Raw genomic sequence first — 12346 nt, 5'->3', positions numbered from 1 at the left:
GCCGTTTGCTGAGAGCTGCTAGGAGGTAGGGCTGGGCGAAATGGAGAAAATCAAATATCACGATATTTTTTACCAAATACCTCGATATCGATACCGCAACGATATTGTAGTGTTGACTACTGGTGCTTTCCCAAAATATTTACACAATGAGATTTTTGATAAATAATCATCAGTAATGTGGATAAGTGGGTAAAGGCAAATAATGGAACAGTCACAGAACAGTGGAACAGTCTGGTATGTTCATAAAATGACATCACTTTACTGTAATGCAGCCTTTAAAACCTGGAAAAGACAACACTTATGTCATATCACGATATTACAATATCCAAAATCTAAGACGATATCTAGTCTCATATCACAATATCGATATAATATCAATATATTGCCCAGCTGTACTAGGAGGTAGTGTGTAGTAGTTTCATTAGAGCTTTTACAGTGAAAACAGCTGCCTGCTGTGTCTGGAAGCAACTTTGATGATCATTTGTGGACTGGAAGGGAAGGGCTTAATAGCAAAGGAAGTGGTTAGAACCCTTGGTGTCCTTATAGATAATGATCTAAATGTTAGCAGTCACATAAAAACAGTCATAAAATCAGCATACTTTCATTTTAAAAACATCAATAAACTTAAAGGAGTTATGCCCAAGGAGGATCTTGAAAAAATCATACATGCTTTTATTTCTAGTAGGATTGATTATTGCAATATGCTTTTAACAGGACTCCCCAAAAAGACTTTAAAACCACTCCAAATGGTACAGAATAGTGCAGCCAGGATCCTTACTAAAACAAAAAGAACTGATCACTGATCACCCCAATCTTTAAGTCCTTACACTGGCTCCCAATTAGATACAGAATTGATTTCAAGGCACTTGTGTTAGTTTTTAAGTCACTGAAGGGGATGGGACCAAACTAACTGCATGACATGTTCCAACAATATTCTCAACCAGACCCCTTAGATCACAACATAAGCAACTGCTACGGAAACCTACTGTCAGAACAAAACAGGGGGAAGCAGCTTTTAACCACTATGGCGTCCATCGCTGGAACCAGCTTCCAGAGAACATAAAAACGGCCCAACTATTACCATTTTTAAAACAAGGCTAAAGACCAAGTTTTTCTCAGATGCTTTCTGCAGTCTTTTTATCTATTCATTTATATATATATATATATATATATATATATATATATATATATATATATATATATATATATATTTAAATGGACTCTTTGCTGTTGTTATATATATACATTTTACTTTTTCTACTATTGTTAAAATTGTATGTAGTTCCATATTTTTATTTTTATTCAGTTTTTTATCATTGTTTTTGTGTGAAGCGCACTGCATTGCTGCCGTGTATGAAATGCGCTATACAAATAAATTTGCCTTGCCTTGCCTTGGAAAAAGGGTCTGAAATTAACTGTGCCAGGTAAGTTGTTGTTTTTTTGTCTGCCACTTCTAAAATCGATGCGCTAAATGAAGGAATGACATTCAGATAATTTAGACATAATTTACTGTTATTTAGAGTCCACCGTCACTCTCACACTCACGAGTAATCAAAACAAATAAGGTTCTCCGGCCAATAGCGTTGCCTTCATAGAGCAGCAAGCGACTTTCAAATGTGTAGCTTTATCCAATCATAGTCTAACCTGACTAAATGTGTCTTTCTGTTGTGAGATTTCCCTGTCTGCCAAAGTGGCAGATGGCCTGATGATTTTACACACCACTGCAAACAATTCACCGGCATTTAGCTGGTGCTAATTTCAGTTCCTGACTGGAAAACCAAAATAGCGAGCTGAAAGACACTAGAACGTTATTCCTTGTGGTGAATCACTATGGGTGACGCTTTTGAAATTACACTCAGTAGTTTGATCACTTGTTTGTATAAAAATATTAGTACACAAGTAAGCATTTATTTATAACGCATGCAGAGTTTTAAATTGCTTTGAGTGGCTGATGAGCGAGGCTTTTCATTAAAGTAACTTTTCACTGTAGGAGTTAACTTGAAGTAAGAAGTCATTACATGGTTGCTTAATTAACCTTAATCTTCTCTCTCTGCATGTTCTCTGCTTTCTATCAGGCGTTGGAATGTAGAAAGATAAAAATACATATCAATGTCTTCCAGATACATTCTGTCCTCTCTCTTAAAACATTTTGCCCTATTTGTTTCATGGTAATGTACAAAATGCAAAAACACTTTTAACTTACTTTATAATTAAAGCAGTAGGAGTTCAACACAGTGACAATTTGAAGAAAAAAAATGGCATTGATTAAATGAAGATGATACTGTACAGTAAGGACAGCTTGACACGTCTGACACAAAGGTGGTAGAAGAACGGTCGTCGCTGTCAATCACTGTTGCCACTGATCTTGAACTTGTAAACCAACAGACGAGTGAATTGATGGGCACCCAAGGGAAACTGGGGAGCAAAGCCAGCATAAAGACCAGTAGAGATGTTGGAATACATAAGTAGGAGCGCTCACATTATGGACAAATTCAGAAGTCCTCTTTAAGAGAAACTCTCGGCAGGCACACAGGGCCAACTTAAATCTCCAACTGGTACAATCGATAAAGTGATTGGGAAGGGAAGACAATATGTAATTTGGGACACTGGGGATTGTGAAAGAGCAAAAGAAACTGTATAGTGTTGGACCAAAGTTCTTAGTCCACAAACTATCCCTTAAGTACATTCAAAAGGTTCATTTGTTTCAATTTTGTGTGTCTTAAGCTCTGATAGGCTTGTGATCTTGAGTTTCTGAAGGACAGAAACAGAACTGAGAGGCACTGAGTTTGAAGTAACATTCACGTGTCTTAGAATGTAACATATTTTAGTACTGTGTAATTTCTGACCCTTAAAGTCACATTGCACCCCCTTGAAGAACCTGTTTCATGGCCTGGAAACCAATCCATCCTTATGAAAATGCATCAAAGGTTGCCATAAATACATTGCCGTCAGCAGGGACATTGTCCCGTTTCAAAAATAAAATAAAATAACTACAATAAAACTGATTTCATTTGAGGAACAAGGCTTTTCCAGGACAAAACGGGCAAAGCAATCTCAAAGGGAAAGTGTCGGTGTTTTGAGAACTGCTTCACAACCGAATATGACTGTAGCTTTATTACAAGAAACGACACATCAGAACACGTATACACACTCTCTCACAAACTATACACATGCACACTATAGCACATAAATGCACACTCAATATCTCACAGGTGAAAGCTTTCATTCCCCTCTGTTGAAGCCTCGGGCAATGTGCTCACCCTAGCAAACAGAGCATGATCTCCCTTTCTCTTGTTCTCTCTGGCGATGTGTGAGCTCATAGAGTGTGTGCAGACGCACGCACGTGTTGGCGGATGTGTGTGTGTCTGTGTTAGCCTGTGTCGTTGTGGAAACAAAGCACCAGCATCCTTTTGCACGGGAAGGGGACGGAAGGGTCTGTTGGGGCTGCAGCCTCTAGTAAAAGAAAAATATGGTCAATTTGAAAAATAAACTGCTTTTCTACTAAAGTATCTTGATGTGACTGCATGCCTTTACCTATAGCTTAAAGTTTAAAAGGAGCTGGTCAACCCTTACTTATGGAAAACAGGGACACATCATCCAGTAGTGAGAGTGAGGTTGCATGTTAGCTGTACACCCCCAGGCACATTGATGCAGAATATACTCCGGTTTTTACACTGCTTGGTGGATTTTATCCTGTAAATCCAGTGTTACCTTATTTTGTTGAAAAGGAATCATTGGGCGCTATGCTGGTATCTTGGTAACTCGCCGCCGTGGGAGGAGAGGCGCGGCAGAGGGTGTGGCGATGCCAATCAAGCGGCGCGCTGCAATACTGATGCCAAGAATGAGTATGCCTCGCATTCAGAGCAGGTCGACAGCTCAGCGTACTTGTGTTCCATAATATTTTGGTCACTTTATTTGTCAAAACACATCCATATACTGTCATCTTCTCTGAAATCCCACAAACCCATTTGTTCATGTTTTGTAAGTTGTTCCACTTTAATTTTCTTTCCGCCCAGCTGACATGCATTCATGTGCAGAATAATGATTAATGAGCGATTCTTACCCCCTATGTCCTCTGAGACAGTTAGTGGCATGTATTTGAAAAATAAACTGATTTTCTACTACTGGTATTCTGACGTAAACGTGTAAATGTCTTTACAGTCATCTGAAGGCAGCAGGTATCTGCTCCATCTGCAGTCTCTAACGGGAGTGATGTTACACAGACCAGCTGGTTTTGTAAAACAAGCATCACACTGTTGCAAAATAACCACAGAAACCGCTGTGTTTATGTGCACATCAAAATTGTCGTTATGATGAATTATTCCACAGTTTGTACTGCAAATCAACAGGCGTGCTGGAGCCGGACGCACTCATACCGTTACATGAAATATTGAGGATAATTCTCCGCTCTTAACTCCCTCAGGACGGTCCACTCCTCCTTGATTCTAAACACTATGTAACCGGGGTAACGGCTGCCTGCCTCATTTCTTTTTTATGAGTACGTTTGTAATTATAATACAGGCTGACGTGCAGCTGTGATGAGCAACATGATATGATGGAGATCATATTATTGCGGTGTCCCAGAAACAAAAGACCATTATTTTTTAAATCTAAAATGTATTTGTGGATCATTACCAGGATCACGTTTATGTGGCAATAGAAAGATTAAAGAGGTAACAAATATATTGTTGCAAGATATTAGTTTTGCAAATGATTTCAGGAAAAAGAAAATGCATACACCTATACTACATATTAAATTATACTTATATTTTGTTTATGGCACTACTGTACAGTGGTATTTAACCGGAGAGGTTTTGTATAGATCATTGTGATGATAAAATGGCGCAGTATTACGCACAGAAAACATAGTGACCATCGGATCATTAACATGTCCACAAAAGTTAATCCAATGCAGTATATTTGAGCTGCTGTATTCATATACAGCAGGAGAATATTCATATATTAAGAAAGTCTGCAGGTCCCAGACATCAATAAGTTTCCTCTGAGGAAAACTTTTCTACAGCATTCTCAAACTTTTAGTGCATCATGACAGGGAGAGCTCTGTGTTAAAAGGAGATGAAAATATGATTGGCCATGATTTTCACAGCCTCTAACACGCCCACCTATAATATATTATAATGTGTTCTTTCTGATGCCACCCCGTGGCCAACAGCGCCACAGGAGCCTGGCCACGAAATTACCAAAAGTGCATTTGGCACGCTTCTGATGGGCAGGGCGCACTAGACTGTGATCTGGGCACTGCTGGGTTCATGAAAAATAAGCCCTTGGTGTCCTCTTGTGCGCACAGAGCAACAACAAACCGACCATAAAAATATCTAATATTTATGCTGCCATAATAGTATTTCCTCGGAAATTTCAGACTTTACCATAGAGAATGTACGGTAACACTTTACTTGAAGGTATCTACATAAGAGTGACATGACACAGTCATGACGCATGAACCCTAACCCTAACCATAACTTGTCATGACAAAAAATGACTGACACTTACTAAAGGAAGCGTTATGTCATAAACATTATATATATATTATTATTAATTTTAATAGTTTATGACACCTTCATGACAGTGTCATGTCACTTTTATGTAGATACCTTCAAGTAAAGTGTAACCGAATGTACTACATCTGTCAGTTGCTTCTTCTAAATATTAATATGCACACGCACGTACGCTGTTGCGCAAAATGCACATATTTACCCCCTCTGAAAATATGTTCTTGCACATGCCAGGAACTATAGAGAGGACAACATCAGGGTAAAACATGGGTTGTTAAGAGAGAAGAAGGGAGTGCAGGGGAAGACGGGACAGAAGCAACAGGGGAGATCAGAGAGAATGGAGGAAATAACAAGCAGGGAAGAAAAGAGAGTTCAGTAGAGGACAGAAACACAGGAAACAGTGAGGGTAGAGGAAGATAGGATGCGAGGGAAGGGGGTAAGAAGGGCAGGGGGGAGGTGGTTCGGCAAAGCAGGGCAAATAAAATAAATAAAAAAAACAGGATCATAGGAATTGAGAAAAGGTGAAAGATCAGGAGAGAGCTAGAGCAGATGACATGCGGCTCTAACAGATAAGGAGAGGAGGGGATGGATCAGGAGGAGAGAGCCTTGGAGAGATGCAATCTTTGTATGAGACCATACACTCGAGCGGACAAAGCTTCTGGTATGCCTGCGTATCTCAGTGCTTATGGAAAGCTCTCTCTCGCAGCGCCACTGTTTGTCTACAACCTTCCAACACAGAAAGCGGAAACGTTATCTCTCAAATTACCAATAGAAAGTTCAAAAGTTAGAGCCTCGATTGCATCTTTAAAATAGCTGTTTTGGCCATAATGAACCAAGAGGGCAATAAATATTATTATATATTGTTATATATTCAGTGTATCTTTTTTTGCACAGGTGAGAGAGGACACTGGAGAACAAGAGACAATAGGCCACATTCATGAAAACGTCCCATGCACATATTCATATTTTTCTCCATAGAGCCAGTTCTGTTAAAACGGTTCAGAACTGCCATCTCCCTGCCACTGCAGATGATATCTTTACTGCCAGTTACTCGGCAGTACATTTGTCGAGGCATCCGCCTTTCCTTTCTCTCTTCTCACGACACCTCTAGTCTTCTCTGCTGTGTGAAGGTCTTGGAAAGGTGGTCTAAACTGCTCGCTGTTTGCAGGATCCACTTCCCATTGTTTATTAGTGCTGTCAATTATATGCTTTATTAACGGCGTTAACGCAAACCCATTTTAACGGCATACATTTTTTTATTGCGAGATTAATGTTCTTTTTGGCCCAGCAAACTTTGTAGTTTTTTCACACGCTGTTCCAACAACTAGTAACGTTAGAAAAACTACAACACCACACCGGATCTAGCTAGACCGGAAACAAAACAACATGCTTGCTGCACACACTTGTTTGCACTTGCTTGCGAGCCGGCCAAAGAGTAGTACATACCTGCAAACTAGTCGCTTTTCAACGAAAATCGCCATTTTGAATGGGGTCCGAGACCCGGTGCTAATACGGCACCGGTGCCTTAATGACCGTTATCTACCGGACCAAATAGCAACGCGGATTTCGGTGCCTTATTTAGGTGCCACTTAGATGCCTTTGCTTCTCACTGATGCCCCGAAAACGGACGTTAGAGGGAACTGAAACATTGCCGCACAGGAGGCCAGTCAGCAGCAGGTAACGTTAGCTTACCGTTAGCTAGCAGCTGGATTAAACACGATTAAAATGTTTACAGCTAAACGGTGTAAAGTGTGTCTGTATTTCACTGGAGAGGACTCCAACACCGGACTGTAGCTGCCATTGTCTGAGAAACACAGTCATGATGTCATGCTGCTCGCCTCGCCAGCCTCGTGGTGCATTCACTGTAATTGTAAAATACCCTATTCCCATCCATTGGTTGTTTTCATTGTTTTGTGCTCCTTTTTTTTAGATCAACTTTTTATTGTTTTATATTTTTGAACATACAGAACAGACAAATACAATTGAACAAGGTGCTGCTTTTTTAAATATATATATCTTTCGGTTCAGGCACCGTTTTAAAAGTATCGTATCATGTTGATAAGAGCATTAAAATGAGAAAAAATAATGGGACAAACAGAAATCAAGGGACATTTAAAATAGATAAAAATGTGCGATTATTGTGATTAATTGCGAGTTAACTATGACATTAATGCGATTCATCGCGATTAAATATTTTAATCGTTTGACAGCACTAGTGTTTATTACATGTTTTGAATTTCCTGACTAATACTATTTCAACTACAGTGGACACTTCCTTGGATTCTGGTACCTTTGCAGTTGTCAAACCATTATTATAGAAACTAGACCTATTTATTGCAATAATTATGTATTATCAGGCAATCTCCAATGTCTAATTTGCCAGCGGGAGACTGTCCATTAACAATCGGTTGATTACCTACTGAATGGTTAATCATTTACAATATGACTTCCAGACATCAGGCTTTTGTGCAAACCACAGTACAGCCGCTCAAAGACCTTAAAGTTATCAGGAAGCATGCTACACGTTCTGCTCTATTATTGTTGGATTTGAGTGTTTGTCAGTGTTGATCAAAACATTTTATTTCAAAGGGTTGAAAAGTGATAGCCCTTATTTTCTATGTATTTACTTGGCTTGCATCTGTCAGCAATTTTTGGTCTAGATAAACTATGCGACTATGCTGTAAAAATCTATTGGAGTGTCTCAATTCGGATACTTCCATGAGTACTGTTATAATATCAGTTTAGTGTCTTTTGAGTAGTTAGCTGATAGGGCAAGTGCTGACAGCTGTGTGGGACGAGATTCATTCAGGAGATTGTCTCCGGCTGGATACAATGACGCTGATGGCTGCAAACCACACGTTTCCACACAGAGAACACTATTGAAGACAAAGAAGCTGAAAGACTATTCTAGTTTTCCCACAACACAACTGTTGTAAATACACATTTTAAAACCTGAACTACAATACGAAGGAAGAGCGGACCGGCCAGCGAGGACGCCGACGGAGCATGCAAGGCAGCGGACCTGGAGCGACGCCGTGGTCACCGAAGCAAGCAGCCATCTTCAGACGCGAAACCATGCAGTGCTTGGGTGAGTCAGTTAAACACAGCACAACCCCTCTAGAAGTAGGGAAGACATACACTCATCCAGGCAACACGCAGGGAACAGGAGACAGTAGGGCTGGACGATTAATCGAAATTCTGAAGCTGTTATCAACGTTTTTTTTTCCCAATGACGATCATTTTGATAATTTTGATAAAACTGAAATGTGACTTTTTTCTCAAGACATTTTCAAGCAATGTGTGCTTTCATTTCAATTTTATACATTTTCAATAAATAGCCATGATAGTTCCCACTTTGTGCTTCCTGCAATTATTTTAAAATCACAAAAATAAGCTTTTGAATTAGAAAAAATATCTCACCTTCAATATTTGAGCCTATTTACAGTACAAACCTTGCCAATGAAATATAAGGACAAAAAAACTAATCACAATTGTTTTTAAATTATCGTTCATTTATCGTTATTGAGGTAAAATGTGATTTTAGGTCATATGGTGCAGCCCCAGGAGACAGGGGGATTAATGTTACCGGCTAGGCTAGTCTTTAGTAGCTGTGTCTTTGGTACACTGTAAGAAAAAATACACCATATCTACTCAACAAAAATGAGGCAACAGATTACAAGCAATATTATTAATTAAATTTCACATGGTTTGGTATTGAGTAAATATTAATTAAATGAGACCCTTATCTTAGTTATCCATTTAATATGAGTAGATTCAAATAGAAAACATTACAGAATTAATTATAACCTAAACAAAAATATTGAGTTGATCTGAAAAAGATAAACTCCCTAATGTGTAAATAGTACTAATAAAAATGTATTTAATTCTACATATCAATGATATATAATTGATTAATAATCATCTACATTAATCTGCACATCGATTTGAATTTAATCAATGAAATGAATTAAATCTAAATATTCTTTCGTAGGAATAACTAGTCTATTTTATTAACAATTCACTTTTGTGCTTTCGATCCATTGTAGTAGTGCTGGGCGGTATACCGGTTTGAACCGTATATGGGTGTTAATTTCCTGTATGATATGAATTTTTCATATACCGTAATACTGGTGCATTGCTGCAGAGAACACTACGGCCAAATTAATCTGCGAATGATTTCAGAATGGGATCCCTGTTAACTTCGTATATATATATATATTAAATAACCCACAACTAACTCTCTTTAACAGGATAAAACACCATAGCACACAACTATTTGTGACTTTAACAATTTCTAATTTACAAATTTACACAGCTGAACGGCATGCTGGGTAACATTATAGCTGCTAGCTAGCTAGGTTCACAGGAAGTGCTTTTCAATTAAAATTTGCCTGATTACATTAATTTGAATTAACTAAATATTCTCTCTATTTGGGATTAGATAAATATAATGCTTATGTTTTATTTAACTACAATGGGTGGATTTTATTCCAAACATTTTTATTTGAAATTTAATTAAATATTTGCCTCAAAATCAAAAACACAATAATAGTGAATATATTTTACCTAATACATTAATTCAAATCTACATGACCACAGAATCATTTCTTACAGTGTATACGAGGCCAGGTAACATGGCTTTGAACACTGTGTACACTATATACTCACTTGTGTAGTGCGTACATTTTTACAGGGTAATGTTGTCTCATGGAGCGCATGAAGATCAGTGCATAACGCACTGACCGGAAATGACTGCTTCTTCTTTTTAATGGTAAATTACAGCCGGGCCGCCATCTATTGTCACCTGACGAATATATACCGGCTTGTTTTCTCACTATCTGACTACAGTATAGTGGTACTTATTGGAAAAAACACATTACATTTGTATAATTCGGTTTTCGCCGTGTCAGTCACAACCGCCTCAGTCACAACCGCCTCAGCTTCCTCACCATATTCACAAGTTTGAAAATATGTTGGTGCTCCCATAGCTTCTGCTACGTAGCAAAGATGGTGAGCGTTGAGAGCGATTAGAGTCCAGCATTCCAAAAACTCAACGTTTCAACCATTTTGAGTGCAGCATCCACAACGTTTTAGAAATAGTTAAATATTTTGGAAAGGATGCTTATTCGTTTTCTTGTTGAGAGTTAAATGAGAAGATTGATACCGCTCTCATGTCTGTGTGATGAAATATGCAGGGAGAGCAAGGAAAAGATTAGCTTAGCTAAAGCAGACTAACGCTGCAAACAGGGAAACAGCTAGCCTGTAAATCTTCAAAGTTCGCACCATTAACACCTCTCAAAGCTCGCTAATTACTTATTAACAGGTTATATTGTATGTTTAGTCCGACCACAAACAGAAATGTGAAAAGACAGAGAACAGAGAACAAGTGGATGGATGGCATGGAACCATGTTAACTGCACAGGGTCAGTGTCTAAGATCCTGAGACTCAGCAGGACGCTCCAGATGCTTTCCTATTATTCTCTTAATTAGGATAGGAATAAGAAAACATTTGGAATGAGACCCATTGTATTTTTATATTCTACTTACCAGTTGCATGAGTGAGGCCCCAGACCTCCTGGCCATACACGTCAGTCTTGTTCCAGACCAGCCTGTGGACCAGGCCTGGCCCAGCGGGATACCAGCGCTGGTACAACCTCCCCTGGACCGATGCACGGACATGCACCTTGGACAGACCGCCGAGCGGGGAGATGGGGGACAGCGGAGAGGGAGGTGTGAGGAGGATTCTTAGCAGCGAGAGGTAGCCTGCAGCACGAGTGCTCAAATAGCTCAGCTTCAAAAAGGCTCCAGGGATCGAAACTTCTTCCTGCACCGCCTAGGCAGAACAAGACAGAGAGCAGAGTGAGAAATACATGTGATGGAAAGAGAAGAAATTAGGGAATATTATAAGAAAGAAAGAAAGGTGTCATTACTTTGTATTTGTATAATAAGCTAACGTAATAAGGGCTATTGGCAGGTACAGGAAGAAATGGCTTACAAAGTAAGATGCAGTGAGTGCACCAAATATGCGTTAGCTGTGTTAAAATGATAGCATTTTCAAGAAGAATATTTTTATCGAGAACCCAAGATTCTTTTTTTTATGAAGAATGACAAGATATCTGTCTATACCATCAGGGTTTTCTTTTAAAGAAAATGTAGAAAAAATGCTTGTGTATATATATATATATATATATATATATATATATATATATATACCTTTCTGACTAGCAAATAAAAAACCAAGCTCATCTCTCTGATAAACAGTGAACTAGCTGCTGCAGCAAACATTTATACCTCCATTATAATATTTCTCTTGGCTAAAATCAAATACTGAGTCAGTGATTACCTGAAATAGAATAGAATACCTTTATTATCATTGCACAACATTGTACAATGAAATTAAGAGGCAAACCTGACGGTGCACATATCAAACAGTCATTTAAAACAGAGAAAAACAAAAATATATACTATAAATAAAAGATATGTATACGTTGTGACCTATAAAACAGTAAAATAGCTGAGATATTGCACATTTGACAGAGTTATAGTGGCCTTATGTACAAGTAATAATTTGGGAATAAATGCATACAAAAGGAATACATAAAGGTGCAAATCAAATTATCTTCAACACTATTATCTCTGACACATTTTCATCAAAACTCTAAAGGTTTTGAATCCATTTCTTAACAAAGGTGAACACAGTGGGTGTTACTAAGCTCAACTGTTCTTTTCAATTACTTGCTTGCTGCCTGTTTGTCCTGAGGTGTTATTCATCATGAGGATAAAATGTTCCTTTATTGAAGATCTGTTCATTTCCAATCTCATCAAATTTTCTT

The 12346-nt window shown here is 38.4% G+C and overlaps 1 protein-coding gene across 2 annotated transcripts in view; it reads right to left on the bottom strand.

The window, feature by feature from the left end:
* The window catches only part of tenm1 (teneurin transmembrane protein 1), a 202659-nt gene that overhangs the window by 68100 nt on the left and 122213 nt on the right, over nt 1-12346 (bottom strand). For both annotated transcript variants that reach the window (XM_039813272.1, XM_039813273.1), the window contains one exon: nt 11061-11346. In XM_039813272.1, the coding sequence (XP_039669206.1) occupies nt 11061-11346 (286 nt within the window). The remainder of the gene's footprint in view (nt 1-11060; nt 11347-12346) is intronic.

The sequence above is a fragment of the Perca fluviatilis genome, chromosome 10, assembly GCF_010015445.1.
Source record: "Perca fluviatilis chromosome 10, GENO_Pfluv_1.0, whole genome shotgun sequence".
Taxonomy (NCBI): domain Eukaryota; kingdom Metazoa; phylum Chordata; class Actinopteri; order Perciformes; family Percidae; genus Perca; species Perca fluviatilis.
The sequence above is the reverse complement of the archived record's forward strand: the minus strand, read 5'-3'. Positions and strand labels throughout refer to the sequence as shown.